Source organism: Protobothrops mucrosquamatus, unplaced genomic scaffold, assembly GCF_001527695.2.
Source record: "Protobothrops mucrosquamatus isolate PMUCROS unplaced genomic scaffold, P.Mucros_1.0 scaffold2954, whole genome shotgun sequence".
Classification (NCBI taxonomy): Eukaryota; Metazoa; Chordata; class Lepidosauria; order Squamata; family Viperidae; genus Protobothrops; species Protobothrops mucrosquamatus.
In genome coordinates, this window is record NW_015388977.1 from 28,657 (window position 1) to 43,553 (window position 14,897).

At 42.8% G+C, this 14,897-nt stretch overlaps 1 protein-coding gene across 1 annotated transcript in view; it reads left to right on the forward strand.

Annotated features, from left to right (window-relative positions):
* Positions 1–607: 607 nt before the first annotated feature.
* Positions 608–14,897, forward strand: part of FXR1 (FMR1 autosomal homolog 1) — a 53,400-nt gene continuing 39,110 nt past the window's right edge. The window contains exons 1-2 of the mRNA XM_015826087.1: positions 608–635; positions 833–932. Of these exons, the coding sequence (XP_015681573.1) occupies positions 882–932 (51 nt within the window). The 5' untranslated portion in view covers positions 608–635; positions 833–881. The remainder of the gene's footprint in view (positions 636–832; positions 933–14,897) is intronic.

The following is a 14,897-nucleotide window of genomic DNA, read 5'->3' on the forward strand; positions in this document are numbered from 1 at the left end:
TGTAACAATAAAGCAGTGTTTCTTAATCTTGGCTGTTTTAAAAAGTGGACTTCTAAGTCCCAGAATTCCCCAGGCAGAATGCTGACTGGGAAACACTGGGACTCGAAATCCATGCTTCTTAAACCAGCCAAGGTTGAGATACCACGGAGACATCCCAGCTCTTCTCCAATTCGGAGCCCACCAAAGGATGACCAGTCCCTAGAGCAGTGTTTCTCAACCTTGACAATTTTAAGGCATGTGGACTTCAACTCCCAGAATTCCACAGCCAGCAATGCTGGCTGTGGAATTCTGGGAGTTGAAGTCCACATGCCTTAAAATTGTCAAGGTTGAGAAACACTGCCCTAGAGGCAAAGGTGGTGGAGGCTCCCACCCACCCCCCAACCACAGGTACTGCACTACAACTCCCACGCCTCCTACTCCAGTGTATAACGGCTACGAGCCGCTAGGCATGCTGGGACTTGAAGTCCCCACCACACCGCGGCGGCGAGAGGCAGGGGAAAAACACTCGCCATGGGAAGAAGACGCGCAAGCCCCGCCCCCTGGTGGGGGGGGGGAAAGACAGAACTCGCCTTCGGGGCTCGCGCGAGGCGCCCGAGGCCGGACGGCAGAACCGCCGAGGAAATCCCTCCGCCGCTGTGAGTCGCCCCGCGGCGGGCGACTGAGGGCGGCGCCGCCCCCGCCTGTCGCGTTGCCCTGCCGCTCCGCCTCCCACGCCCCTGGGCCTGCGCCGGGTGTGCGGAGGGGGGAGAGCCCGGGGGGGGAAGAAGGGGGGGGGGAGAGAGGGCGTCCCCTCCTTCTTCGTCTTCCTTCCTTCCTCCTCTAACCCATTCAGGTGGCGATAGTTTCTAGAAGGCCGTCCCGGCGTCCTTTGCGGCCCCAACATGGAGGAGCTGACGGTGGAAGTGCGCGGCTCCAACGGGGCCTTCTATAAGGTACGCCGCGACCCGCGGCCGGCTGAAGGGGGAGCCACAGCGGGAAAGGCCGGGAGCTGCGATGGCGGGCCTGGTTGGGTGGGGGGGGGAGGAAAGGAAGGCCTCGGCCGCCATCGCCCCTCGGCCACCCACTCTCGGGGCTTTCCGCCCCAGGCCGGAGAGGGGAGCGAAGGGAAGGCCGTGAGGGGCCCGTGAGGGGGTCGTGGGGATGGGGGGGGGGCTGAGGACAGACTGGCGGGCAGGGAGGCGGCGAGGGCGTTTGTGGTGGTGCTGCGGTGAGGTCTCATTCCCAGAAGTGGGAGCCGGGAAAAGGATGCCGTGAGGCTGGGGGGGGGGGCGGCTTTCCATCTCTTCTCCCAGCCCTTGGAGGGGGGGGGGCTCTCTCGGGATACCCTGAGCCCCTCCATCCATGCCCCTCACCATTGAAGCCCATCCATAGCCGTAAGCCCAGGAGCTTCTGGTCTCCTTTGTGTTTTTTCCAATAAGGTCTGGTCTGCTTAGTGTCAAATCTTGGATTGATTTGAGGCCATGGAGTATAGCCCATTTTTTTTCCTTCTTGGAAGCACTTTATATAAGGAATAAAAGAGTAACTGCCATTGAATCTTGATTATTTCTTTAAGTGTTCCATATTACCTTTGCATTTGTAGGAGTATCACGTGTTTACTTGCTGATAGCTATTACAATCCCACGAACGGTGACATATGTCTGTCAGTTAGACATGTATCATTTTACATATTTCTAAGAGGTACTATGCCTACGGAAGCCTATATTTAGTTTTCTCTTTTTTTACAAAAAGTAACCTTCCTCACTGTGATAACTGAAAGGACGTGTTGAGAGCCCAGGACGAGTATGTGAGGTTAGGGGGTTTTAACTCTCTGTTCTTAATCGTGCCATCTTTTCTGGCCTTTTACTCATCTTTGATTCACCCCCCATGTGAAGTCATACAATTAAAATACAAAAAAAAGGGGGGGGGGAGAGAAAGGACCCACTAGCCTGAATGTTAGCCCGCCTAGGACATTGTGCGAAGTTCCGTTTCCTCCCAAATTCAGGAAACTTTTCAGGTCACAACTTTGTGGCATAATGTGTGTGGCTCCTGTAGTCTCGGGGAGGGAGGGGATGGTGTCGGGGAGTTTTATTTGTGTCATCAGAAAGCCTTTTCCCCTGCTACCCTCTCTGGAATGCCAGGATGTTGCAGGATCAATACAGGATACTCTCAGCTGTTGCTGTCAGTCTGTCTTCCTGAGCCAAGCCTTGGATTCTTGAAAATCCTAAACCTTTTTATGGTGTGAGGCCTCTGCCTTCCTTTAGAGAAGTGCTGCTAGCGGTCAGCGGTGTGAATGTTAGTTTATCAGTGCATTGTGTAAATTAATTGCATGCAATAACATGCATATACTGTGCTGCTTGTTCTATCCTGCTATCAGATTCCATATTCTTTTTTTTTTTTAAAAATAAAGTTCAACTTACTCATCACCATTCATATCATTCAGAGCACCTTTAAACTTTCTAAGAATTTTCTTCTACAAGGTTCGTGACAGGAATTATCAAACCATTCTGATTATCCTCCTTAGAGATATTTTATAAATTATCGAGATTGTTGATGTACAGTGTGAAGACTTAAGAATGTATCGTACACTCGACACGAGATCATTTGTTGCACTAAGAAGGTTTGTGTGTTTTATTTCTCAACATAGCATTTTTGTGTAGTTTCTAGGTTCTAAAAGGAGATCCCAATTTTAAAAAATGTTATGTTAGCATTGAGCCAAATGCCTCATAAAGTTTCTGAACTGGGAGGGTTGTTTCAATAAAAAAAATAAGATAAACCGGATGGACATCTGGAGTCATTAGTTGAAGCCATACTGAGGGATATACTGTGTGTGTGTGTGTGTGTGTGTGTGTGTGTGTGTGTGTGTGTAAAAAGTTGGGATATATTCTGTGCTGAACTCAAATTTTATCTTCAACTATTTTATATCAAAAGAATGAGACAACGCCTGAATTTGTAGAAGTTACCTCATGCCAAAAGTAGCTGCAATCAGCTAGTATTGATGTTTTAACAGAAGTTTGTTTCTTTGTTGCTTTTGTGCATATAAAAGAAGGGAGGTGGAAATGATGTTATTAGAATGGAAGATGTTGTGATGGTATCCATTCCACCTCAGTAGGTATGTAGCTAAAGGGTTTTTGTTTTCATTTTGTTACTGGAAGCACAGGCCATCTCAACAACAAGTCAGCTCATTTACCAGCTCAGTTCTCTTGAACTGGGATTATCAGAGTTCCATGCTCTGATAACCACACAAATGGTTATACCAGGAGTGACAAACTCGCAATGTCATGTGATGTGTTGCGCCGTATCGCAACTTTTTCTCCATTGCTGGCAAAGGGATGGCTGCGGTTTCAGCATGATGCATCCAGCCCATGGGCCGGCAGTTTGACACCCCTGGCTTATACAAATGCCATCTTCACAGTGAGATACCCTTGAAGATTGTCCACAAGTTGCTATTGCTGTAGATCATAACTACCTGCTTATTAAATCATATGCTAAATTGCACTATATAACATGCTGAAAGTGCTGCATTGGGTTTCCTTCAATTATTGGACCCAGTATTAGGTGTTGGCGTTGGTCTATAAAACTTTAACTAGGTACTAGGAATTTAATATCTTCTCCAATACCATCTAATCTATGCACTGAAGGTAGCTGGGAAAACCCAAGAGGCTGGTTTGGTTCAGAGTTCAAGGGCTGACATTAGGACATTTTCTATAACAGTAACTCAGTTACAAAATTCTATGAAGGAATCTTTTAGACATCAGCTGAAGATGTGCTTGTTTATCCAGGTATTTGTAAAATAGTGATTCCTAGATCAAGCAGTTTTTAGATTTTCTGTTTATATGACTTTTTTTTACAATTTGGTTCTGATTTGTAAAAGTAGTTATAAAGAATTGTTTGTTATTTAACATACTATATTCCTTTTTAAGTTGTTTTGGGCACCTGTGGAAATAAGAGTGGTATAGAAGTAAATAATGGTCATTTGGTAATGGGATTTAAAATTATGTTATGAAGTCATATTAAAACAATCATTGGCAGGTTTATTTTCTCAAAATAATTCTGTACTATATTTAATTTAGATTGAATTTGAATACTGAGCAGACAGCAACACCAAACATGTGTTAACTGTTTATTGATATCGTGCCTCTTCATTCAGATAGTTGTGGATAGCCAAATACAAAATATAAATGAAAACCAGAAAAACAAATAGTCGAAACTTGACTAAAGTTATGAGTCCACAGCTATAAAAGCTAAATTATGACCAAATGTAAACTTGTGAAAGAATTGTGCTCTGTAGCCTGAGAAATAAGGGCAGAGAAAATCCTCTTCTTCACGCTGGATAAATTGACCTCTGAGAGGAGATACTTTTTCAATAAGGTCTGGTCTGCTTAGTGTCAAATCTTTGATTGATTTTAGGCCATTGAGTACCCCATTTTTCCTTCTTGGAAGTACTTTATAACGAATAAAATAGTAACTGCCATTGAATCTGATTACTTCTTTAGTGTTCCATATTACCTTTGCATTTGTAGGAGTATCACATATTTACTTGCTAATAGCTATTACAATCACATGAACAGTAATATATGTCTGTTAGTTAGACATATATCATTTTACATATTCTAAGAGATACTATTCCTACAGAAGCCTATATCTGGTTTTCTCTTTTTTACAAAAAGTAGCCTTCCTCACTGTGATACTGAAAGACATGTTGAGAGCCTGTCTTTTGAAGAAAATAATGTGCCAGAAACATTTGCAGCAAAGAAGAATGTGAAAGCATCTGAGGCCCTCTGAAGATGCTGAATCACAACTTGTAGCATCCATCACCATTTTAGCCATGCTTGTTGGAATTACTGGTCATTGCAAGGAACACGTGAAAGATCTTATTCCTTATCCCCGATACAGGTGATAGCTTTCAGATGTCTAGATTTGGAAATTAGTTTTAAAAAATCAGGCTAACCAGGGTTTTAGAGAAGGTCTCTATATCCTTACTTGTATATTAATCAAGCTGAGTTTCCTGCCTCTGAGAAATATTGTTGATGCCGATTTTCTCCCCACTCCACAAAGGTATTATACTATGCATTTCCTGTTTAACATATGATCAGGTCAGTGTGATTATTCATTGATCATAGCAATGTCATTCATTGAGAGTTATGAAAATCAGAATATTTAATAATGCTTAGCTCTGCTGAAATATAACTATTATGGTTAACCTGGCTGAAATTAGTAAAAAAAATATAAAAATTGTTACGCTCTAATTGCTGCTTCATTGTTTACCACAATTTGTATAACTAGAAGGCAGTGAAGATGATCTATATCAAAACAGCTGAAGTTTGTGGTGGGAAAGGAAGCACCAAAAAGAGTTACTTTTTATATTTTGTGTTCTAAAATCAACATTTAAGTTTTGGACTTTCTCTTCAAGGGGATTCTCAAATAATTGACAGTTAAAAATACCCCTCTGAAACAGTGAAAGATTAAGCATCTAGTAAAATTATCCAGCAGACACGTTTTTATCAGTTTTAACAATCTGCAAAAAACTTTTCCTAGAAGAAAACGTCACGACTTAGATTAGCCATTTGGAAAGACTTTTCTCTGCATCTCAGAGGTTTCTGAGGCATTGAAGAGGGGCTCTGAATACTATTTCAGTAAGTGGTTAATTTCTTAAATGAGGAAGGGGCCTTTGTCATCTGATCCTAAACCATTTTAGGATTTTTCAACTTTCATACCAGGCTTATTAGGGCTGTGGTAGAAATTCTGGCAATAATAGCTCCCTCAGCCCAATAATAATAAAAAATAATATTTGGGGTTATATTTTTCAGTTGGATTGGACTTGCGTGCAGTTCTCAGTGAAGGGAATTTGTTGTACTTGCTTGAAAGTAATATTAGGGTTTTTTTTCCCCTTTCCGGATAAAATTGAAGGATTGTCTGAAATTCATTGAGAAAATAGTAATTGAAGCAGATCAGCAGCAGAAGCAGACAATCCTAAGTAGTGAGATTAGTTTTAGAGTCACATTAATACTCCTTTAGAAGAACTGTAATACTTGCTGAAAACTTTAGCACTTAGATGGCAATCCTTCGATGTATAGATTAGGCAAAAAAGTAAGAAAAGCATATTGGATGAAGATGGTGGCAATCCATACTGTTCTGTACCCGTAAAAAAAACAACCATGGATTTCTCATGAAGTCTGCTTCATGCATGAAAATAAAGTTACCTGTATCGTATAATTATATAGTTATATAATAATATAATATACCCCAGGACTTTCTTTCCTGTTCAAATTTGATTTGCAATCCCATTCAACAGGAAGCCAGCAGGTGTGTGTGTGGGGGGGGGCAGTCAACAGTTAGCTGTCTCTGGTTGCCCCTGCCTTTAGGAACATCTTGTGTCCTGACATGAGGAATTTCCCTAGTTTCTTTGAACACTTTATTCTGCAGATTGGGTGCACACTAGTAGTGCTAGAAGTGCCTTAGTTTAGTTATGTTAGATTGATAATTGCTGTTTGATCAGGTTGTGTTATATTCTGATTGTAAACTGCCTTGAGTCATTTGTAGAAGTGGGTGATCTATATATAATCACATAATGTGACAGCTTGGGAATCACTTTTATTTACTTACCAAATGTAATTATGATGCAGCTATTCTGCCTTATTGTATACTAATATTCTTAGGAATTTTGAATAATTATAAATATAATAATTATAATCATATTGGAAAGGCTAGCTGAAAAATGTAATATTTTGTTCTTTTAAAGAAACCTTTGCTGTCAGTGTTTCATATAGTTTTTCTAATGTGAAGGCTAAAATTTCACGAATGAATTCATTGAGACAAATCCATTGTTCTACATTGCCCACCCATGTGACGGAATGACTTTCTAAGAAGTTTTGGATCGGTTAATCTTTTCTATAAACAGCGCTTCCAAAGTAGTTTACGCTACAAATACCAATAGATATACAGAAATCTAAGAAATATCCACTACAGGTAGTCCTCAACTGACAACAGTTCATTTAGGGACCATTCAAAGTTACAGTGACTCTGAAAAAAGTGACTTATGACCAGTTTTTACACTTGCGAGCATTGCAGCATCCCTATGGTCACGTGATCAAAATCCAGACGCTTGGCAACTGACTCACATTTATGCCAGGGTCACGTGATCCCCTTTTGCGACCTTCTGACAAGCAAAGTCAATGTGGAAGCCAAATTCACTTAACAACTGTGTTATTAATTTAACAACTACAATGATTCACTTAACAAATGTGGCAAGAAAAGTCGTAAAATGGGGCAAAACTCACTTAACAAATTTCTGGCTCCACAACATAAATTTTGGACTCAGTTGTGGTCCTAAGTCAAGGACCACCTGTATTTGCTTTTTTTTTTTTTTTATGTTCAGCAGGTACCTCTGAGGTTTTAACCTTTGCTTAGGTCAGAATCAGAGAACAAAATAGGCCTGACTAAAAAAAAAGATCTGTATCCATTTTGTCTAGTGGGAATATTTTTAATTTTAACAGTTATTTAAAATAATTTGCTTTGTATAAATTAGACTAATTAAATTTGGAATATCACTGATACTTTTCTTTTTTTAACAGAAGTGACAAAATTTGCTACCTTTAATATGTTTTGAAATCATTAGTTTGACCATAAGTGATACCTGCCTCTACTTTTGCTTGCTTCTGCTACCCATGAGTCATATGCCTTTTTTAGTTTGAGTTCTCATTGGCTCTCTCACATTCACTTGTCACTGTCAAGTTGCATAGCTGTGAGGTTATTTTGGGCTATCTGATTTTGATAGTAGAGCTGTGAAGACTTTAGCTATTGAGTATTTAAATGTTCTGACTTTGTTCATTTTAAAATCTTTTTTGTGGCAATCAATTATTTGTATAGTAATAATAAAGATTACAGTTAAAAAGATAAAACTAATAGAAGCAAAAAAAAGAAAAAAGTGCAGAAAAAATAGACGGGAAAAAAAGCATATAGTAAAGAAAAGCAAAAAAAAAAATATTGGAGACTGTAGGCTTGATATCTCACCGCCTGCAAATGATGGACTGAAATCCCACCCAGGAAGGAGCAGAAACAAGGGACATACCCTTAATATGTAATACGTATAATTTAAGGTAATGTGGGCAATATCATTGTTTAGAGAGAAAACAAGACCTCATCAAAAGTTGCAGCAATAGATGCCCAGTTTATTATTTGCTATAAGATATAAAACCAATGAATGGATTATTGGTATATTGTACCTAGTATACGATTTCTGGCTGATGGTGACTTCCAAGGGCTTAAGCCAGTGGTGGCGAACCTATAGCACGCGTGCCAGAGGCGGCACTCAGAGCCCTCTCTGTGGGCACGCGCACCATGCCCTGGAGATGGCAACTGTCCCTCTTCAACCAGCCGCCTGCTAACTCGCCGAGGTCCCACATGGCTGGATGCATCCCGGCATGGCTGGTTTCCCTCCCCCCCCATCCCATCCTTCCTGGCCTTGCATGTTCTCCTTTTCCTGGGCACGACCCACTGCATCGCCTCCTCAGCTGTCGGATGGCCATCCAGCTCAGAGGCGGCGGGCTGTGGAGACCCAGAGTGTGCCAGTTGAGGGGACAGCAGGCTGTGGCTGCTGACGGACACTGTCGGCCCCCATGCGCTCGCTGGCCTCTGTGTGCGGGGGCCGATAGTGTCAGGCAGCAGCCACCCTGGCCCCTGCCTCGCCTTGCCCTGTGACAATGGCACCCCCGCCCTGCCTCAACTCACCCCGCAGGATGAGCCTCCTGCCCACTGCCCTACCTGCCAGAGACCCTCTGGATTTCTCCCAACCCTGCCCAGCCCCCACAGGCGTCCCTCCCCATGAGCAACATCGAGGTGACCACACCCACCTTGGCCACACCCACCAGTCTGTCATGACCACGGTCACGCCCACCCAGTGGACCCCGCCCACCTGGCACCCGGTGATAAATAATTGGGTTTTGGGTTGCAGTTTGGGCACTCGGTCTCTAAAAGGTTCGCCATCACTGGCTTAAGCATTCACTAGCCCTAGTTGAAGAATTGTATAATTGGTCATTCACCTTTTTAACCAAGCCAGAATTTTAAGTTCCCTGAGCCTCAGTCTCTCCCTCTTGTCAGAGATCATTTGAGAGGGCTGTTTTGCACGAGTTTAGCATCCCTTGACTACTTTTTCTTTTGGATGAGCTGGTGAGGATCATGCTATTGGGCTCTAGCGCTTGAGCATTCCTCAGTATATTTTACTTGTTTGTATCCCACCTTTTTTTTTTTTTTGCAAATAACTCAAGGCAGCAAACATCTCTAGCATGCCTTCCTGCTCCTGTTTTTCCCCACAACAACAACCCTGTGAGGTGGGTTGGACTGAGAGAAAGAGTGACTGGCCCAAAGCCATCCAGCTACCTTTCATGGCTAAGGGTGAACTTGAACTTACAGTCTCTGCTTTCTAGTCTGGTGCCTTAACCACTAGACCAGGGATAGGCAACCTTGGCTCTTTTATGACTCATGGACTTCAACTCCCAGAATTCCTGAGTCAGCATGGCTGACTCAGGAATTTTGGGAGTTGAAGTCCACGAGTCATAAAAGAGCCAAGGTTGCCTACCCCTGCACTAGACCAAAGTGGCTTATTATATGTAACCTGCTCTTAATCCCTTTGGTCTACAGGTAGTCCTTGACTTATGATCATAGTTGAACCCAAAATTTCTGTTGTTAAGGCGGTTACTAAATGAGTTGTGCCTCATTTTACGACTATTTTTGCCACAGTTAAATTAATCATTGCAGTTGTCAAGTGAAACATCATTAAATGAATCTGGTTTCCCCCATTGATGTTGCTTATCAGAAGCTGGCTGAGAAGGTCGCAAATGGTGATCACATAACCCCAGGATACTGCAACCGTCATAAGTACGTTCCAGTTGCCAAGTGTCTGAATTTTGACCATGGGGATGCTACAGTGATCATAAGTGATGGTCCTGAGTTATTTTTTCCAGTGCTGTTGTAACTTCAAACTGTCATGAAATGAATGGTTGTAAGTCAAGGACTACCTGTTTTGCTCTTTCCAAAAAGATCTGAGCTACTAATAGTAAGGAGCATTTTGGATTTTAATACTTGAAAAAGGGGTAAATGTTTGACCAGCATCTCTGAGAAGGGCTCCCTCAAAAGGAGGCCAAATTTGTTTGTAACTGCTGGTACAGTTGGTAGCTGTTGATACCGATATACTTACTATAGTGAAATATAGAAGGGCAATTGATGAGACTTGTCTTCTGATAGATTATTTTGACTGGAGATATGACATATTATACACAAAGTGTACACCTTATTACCGAGCTGTGGTCCTTCACTTTCCTGTAGTAATGGAGCTTTTGGTTCATTACTTTCCTGTAGTAATGGAGTGTTTTGTCCATTAATATCTTTGTATTGACTCCCATTCACTTTACACACTCCCACTGCAATTCTCAAATTTTTCCTCTTAAAATATTTCTGTAGAGGAGACATGTCAAACACAAGGCCTGGGGGGCTGGATGCGGCCCACGAAGTGGTTTCATGTGGCCCGCGAAGCCATCCTGGAAACAGTGAGGGAACGGCCCCCACAGCCTTGGCCCTGGCCCAGGTCGGCCGGGAGCCAATGTACAATTTTGTAGTGGCCATCTATGCTGAAACACATTCAGTCTTAGCTGAACTAGCTCCTGCTGTGTCAGCCCCGCCCCCTGGGTGCATGCTGGGGAGGTGTCACCCTTTGTGAGGAATGAAGAAATGGACCATGCCTGGGCGCTTGCCCTGGTCCCACCCCCTTCTGCCAGAGACCCTCAGATCTGTCCCACTCTTGCCCAGGCCCCCACAAGCACCCTTGACGCAAACGATGTAGAGCTGGCCATGCCCACCCAGTAGGCCACACCCACTCCATCCACGTCCACCCAGTAGGCCGCACTCACCGCCCCCCCCGAGCGCAACCGCAATGCTGATGCGGCCCTCAATGAAATTGAGTTTGACACCCCTGCTGTAGAGTTTCAAATTTGCTGACTTTCAGTTCCTTGTTACTTGCTTTATACTTTGAGATCTATTATGACGCATCTGTGGGGTTGTAGTCTTTCCCAGTGGTGTGTTGTCTGCTTATTTCTCACTGTAGACTAGGATCACTAGAAAGAATTAAAATGGCATTTTGATTAGTAAGTTAATAAATGATTTCCCACATAATTACCCTTTTCACGTTAAAAAGTTTATATGTCTGGAAGAATTTATGGAAAATAGTGTTGATGTATATTTCTATGTTGTGACATTCTTGTGTATAAACTGATTTTGTGTAAAGCGAACACTAGTACTTTTACAGTGATTTAACACTGTATTTTTAATTCAATTTAATTTCTAAATAAGTATGTAGAGGATTACAGTTTAAGTCAGTGGATTTATGCTTATGTGTCTGAATTAATTTCTGAGTAGATTTGTGTAGAATGGTTCTGTGAAGCAGTAATTTCAATTTTGGTTATGGTGATGGTGGTATTTGCTCAATAATCAAAATTGTCTTTGAAGGTTACAGAGTTAAGCATTTAAATCAGAAAAACAACTACATATATTACATATAGAAAAATATTATTTATATATAAAAGCAATATCCCATGATTATGATGGTCATTTAAAATTAAAAGTAAACCAGTTGTCCTTAAATGAGCAGTGCAGAATGCACTTGCCCAGTTGTTAAGTGGGCAAAATGAAATTGTGTAATGCTTGTTCTAGAACAGTGGTTCTCAACCTTTTTAATGCCGCGACCCCAACCGGTCGTAAGTCGAGGACTAAACTGGTCGTAAGTCGAGGGCTAAACCGGTCGTAAGTCGAGGGCTAAACCGGTCGTAAGTCGAGGACTAAACCGGTCGTAAGTCGGGGACTAAACCGGTCGTAAGTCGAGGACTAAACCGGTCGTAAGTCGAGGACTACCCAATTGGTCGTAAGTCGAGGACTTTCCCTGCCTGGGAGTGCCGCACTTGCGTGGTTCCGCCCCCTGTGCCAGCCGAGGTGTAGCTGGCAAGCGGCAGAGACGGAGCAGGCCGACCACCAGCTGGCCCAGCCCAAGGGAGGTAAGGCACCCGCCGGAAAAGGGGAAAAAAATGGCGGACGAAAAAAATGGCGGACAAAAAAAATGGCAGACAGCCTTGCTTGGCGACCCCCGTGAAATAGTCGATCAACCCCAAATGGGGTCCCAACCCACAGGTTGAGAACCACTGTTCTAGAAACATGGCAGTGGCTTTGTGTGAACTACCAGAACTAATTGAGTGTGTTGAGATCAGTTTAAAAAGCCCAGAATGGCTTACAGTCTTAAGAATCTCAAGGATTATTCTGATATACCATCCAATCAATGGGCTAAGATCAGCTGGGGAGACCTTTGTTGTGTTCCCACAGGTTGTGGGTGTCTCACAGTGGAATGGTCAGGAAGGAGGTCTCTTCCGTGACAGAGCTTCAGTTGTGGAAAACTGCCAGAAGGCTCCTGTGCTTTGTTTCAAAAAATACACGAAAACCATGCCATTTAATTCAGGCACATGTAAACTATCAGTTGTCATCGAATATAGAATAACAGAGTCGGACGGGAGAAGAATCCTTGCACAAGCAGAAGAATCTATACCGTTTCAGTCTCTTCTTGAAGGCCTCAAGTGATGGGGCACCCACAACTTCTGAAAGCAAGGCATTCCACTGGTTGATTGTTCTCAACATGAAGAAATTTCTCAGAGAGAAATTTAGAGACCGATTGTTCATTAGATTGACTATTTTTGTTGCTCAGGGATTATTGGTTTTTTTCAGGGGAATAAAATTGGGAATTGAGGTCTGCAGGGTTGTAAAGTTGCCATAGTGGTCCACCCCTGGTTTTATTGTATTGTTTTATTGGCAGTTTTATAAAGTTAAGAGCTGAGTGAGTAAGCAGATAGGGGCTGTAAATAGGAAACAGGCGGCTAGGATGGGACCGCAGAGTTTCAAAGGCCACCACAACAGAGACTCTACTATACAGTACTCAAAACCTCAGATGTTCTACACCACTGCACGAAGTATAAAAAGTAAACAATGCGAACTAGCGATCCTAATTCAAGGACACAACTTGGTGGGATGGTATACATGATTGGTACATAGCGTGAAAAGCCTACAATTTATTCCAAAGGGGAAAACCCAGTAAAAAGCATGGAATGTTGCCTTGTACATAAAGAAAAAATATACTTGCACAAAAATCTTGGAGCCGCAGTGTGGCAATCTTTTTGAAAGGAGATGAGTAAGAATAAAAGAAGAGAAACAAAAGTGGTACATGTGGTCTATACATTTCAAAATGGTATCAGTTTTGTTTTTCCTTTTATTCATACCCAAATTCTTCCGACAGGGAGGCCCGCCAGTTTGATTTTTTTCTCCATTTTCTATGTCTGAAGTACATGTTGCTCTCTGTGGAGTCCTTGGTGCCTCTGAATTTGGTTGCACCAAGGACTCCATAATTCAACCCTCAGCTACTGTAATCTCTTCTGTTGCTTCATCCACTGAACCTTTTTCCTCTTCAGAAAATAAGACTGCAGGGCAAGGGTGTCAAACTGCTGGCCCACGGGCCGGTTGCATCATAGCAGAACCGCGCCCACCCCATTGCCGGCAATGGCAAAAAAGTCACGATACGTTGCGACATGTCACGTGACGTTGCGAGTTTGACACCCCTGCTGTAGTGCATAGAGAAGGTTTTAAGATAGTCCATCTTTTGTCAAGAGATCTCTGGTGGCTACAGGTGAGAGCAGTTGGCGAAGGCTTATTCTTTGTTATAGTCTAGGACAGGGGTAGGCAACCTTGGCTCTTTTATGACTCGTGGACTTCAACTCCCAGAATTCCTGAGCCAGCATGGCTCAGCTTGGAAACCTCTCCCTTTCCCCTCAGCATAGCTGGCTCAGGAATTCTGGGAGTTGGAGTCCACGAGTCATAAAAGAGCCAAGGTTGCCTACCCTGGCCTAGGACTATGTTCCCTTATGTCCTGCCTGTTGCTGAGCCATGGGTGTCCCTGCTAAAGTGTTTGCTCCAGTTGTTCTCCTCTTCTGCTGAACCATGAGATTTGGACTTTAGGATTTGGAAAATCTTTGACTTGCATATTTTAATGAACATTCTAGAAGTAATAGTTTCTTTTATTATATGTAATAGGTTATCATTCACTCTAGGAGCTACAGAACTGGTTTGGCGCTATTTTTTTCAAAATAGGATTTTTGTTACTTCTGTGATCCCACATTTTGGTTCTCCGTGTGTATCCAGGTACTGGTAAGCTGTCTTTCAATTATTATTGGCCAGTCATTTCATTTATCATTGCCTCATCACCTGGAATTGAATGTGAAGATGGAGTGAAGAAATGTGACATTAGAACAATGTTTGTCTTGCTCTCTGTCCAGCAATGGAACATTTGGCCTGACCTGTGGCCATTTGCAGAATTTGCTTTTAAAATACTCTGTGTTATATTGTTGGCACGATGGAGAGTTTAACGGCTGTAGCTCACATGGTTTATTCTCCAGAATTCTTGCCTCGAGTTCCTTGAGCCTCAGATTTTCTCCAAGCAGTGCAGTTCCCTTTTGGGAATGAACATCTGGATTCTGCCAAGGCTGTGCATAAATGGATAGTGTATCTGCATAGAGAGGAAGGATCAAGAATTACTGTGTGGGATTTGAGTGGTTTTCCATTTAATTTTTACCTTATTTCCGCCTGTCCACGAAAGTGGATTCAAAGTTTATTGCGCTCTTTCCTGTGGCTGCTTAGCTCAACAATGCCTTGGTAAGGCCACACTTGGAATACTGCATCCAGTTTTGGTCACCGCGATGTAAAAAAGATGTTGAGACTTTAGAAAGAGTACAGAGAAGAGCAACAAAGATGATTAGGGGACTGGAGGCTAAAGCATATAAGGAACGGCTGCTGGAATTGGGTATGTCTAGTTTAATGAAGAGAAGGACGAGGGGGGACAT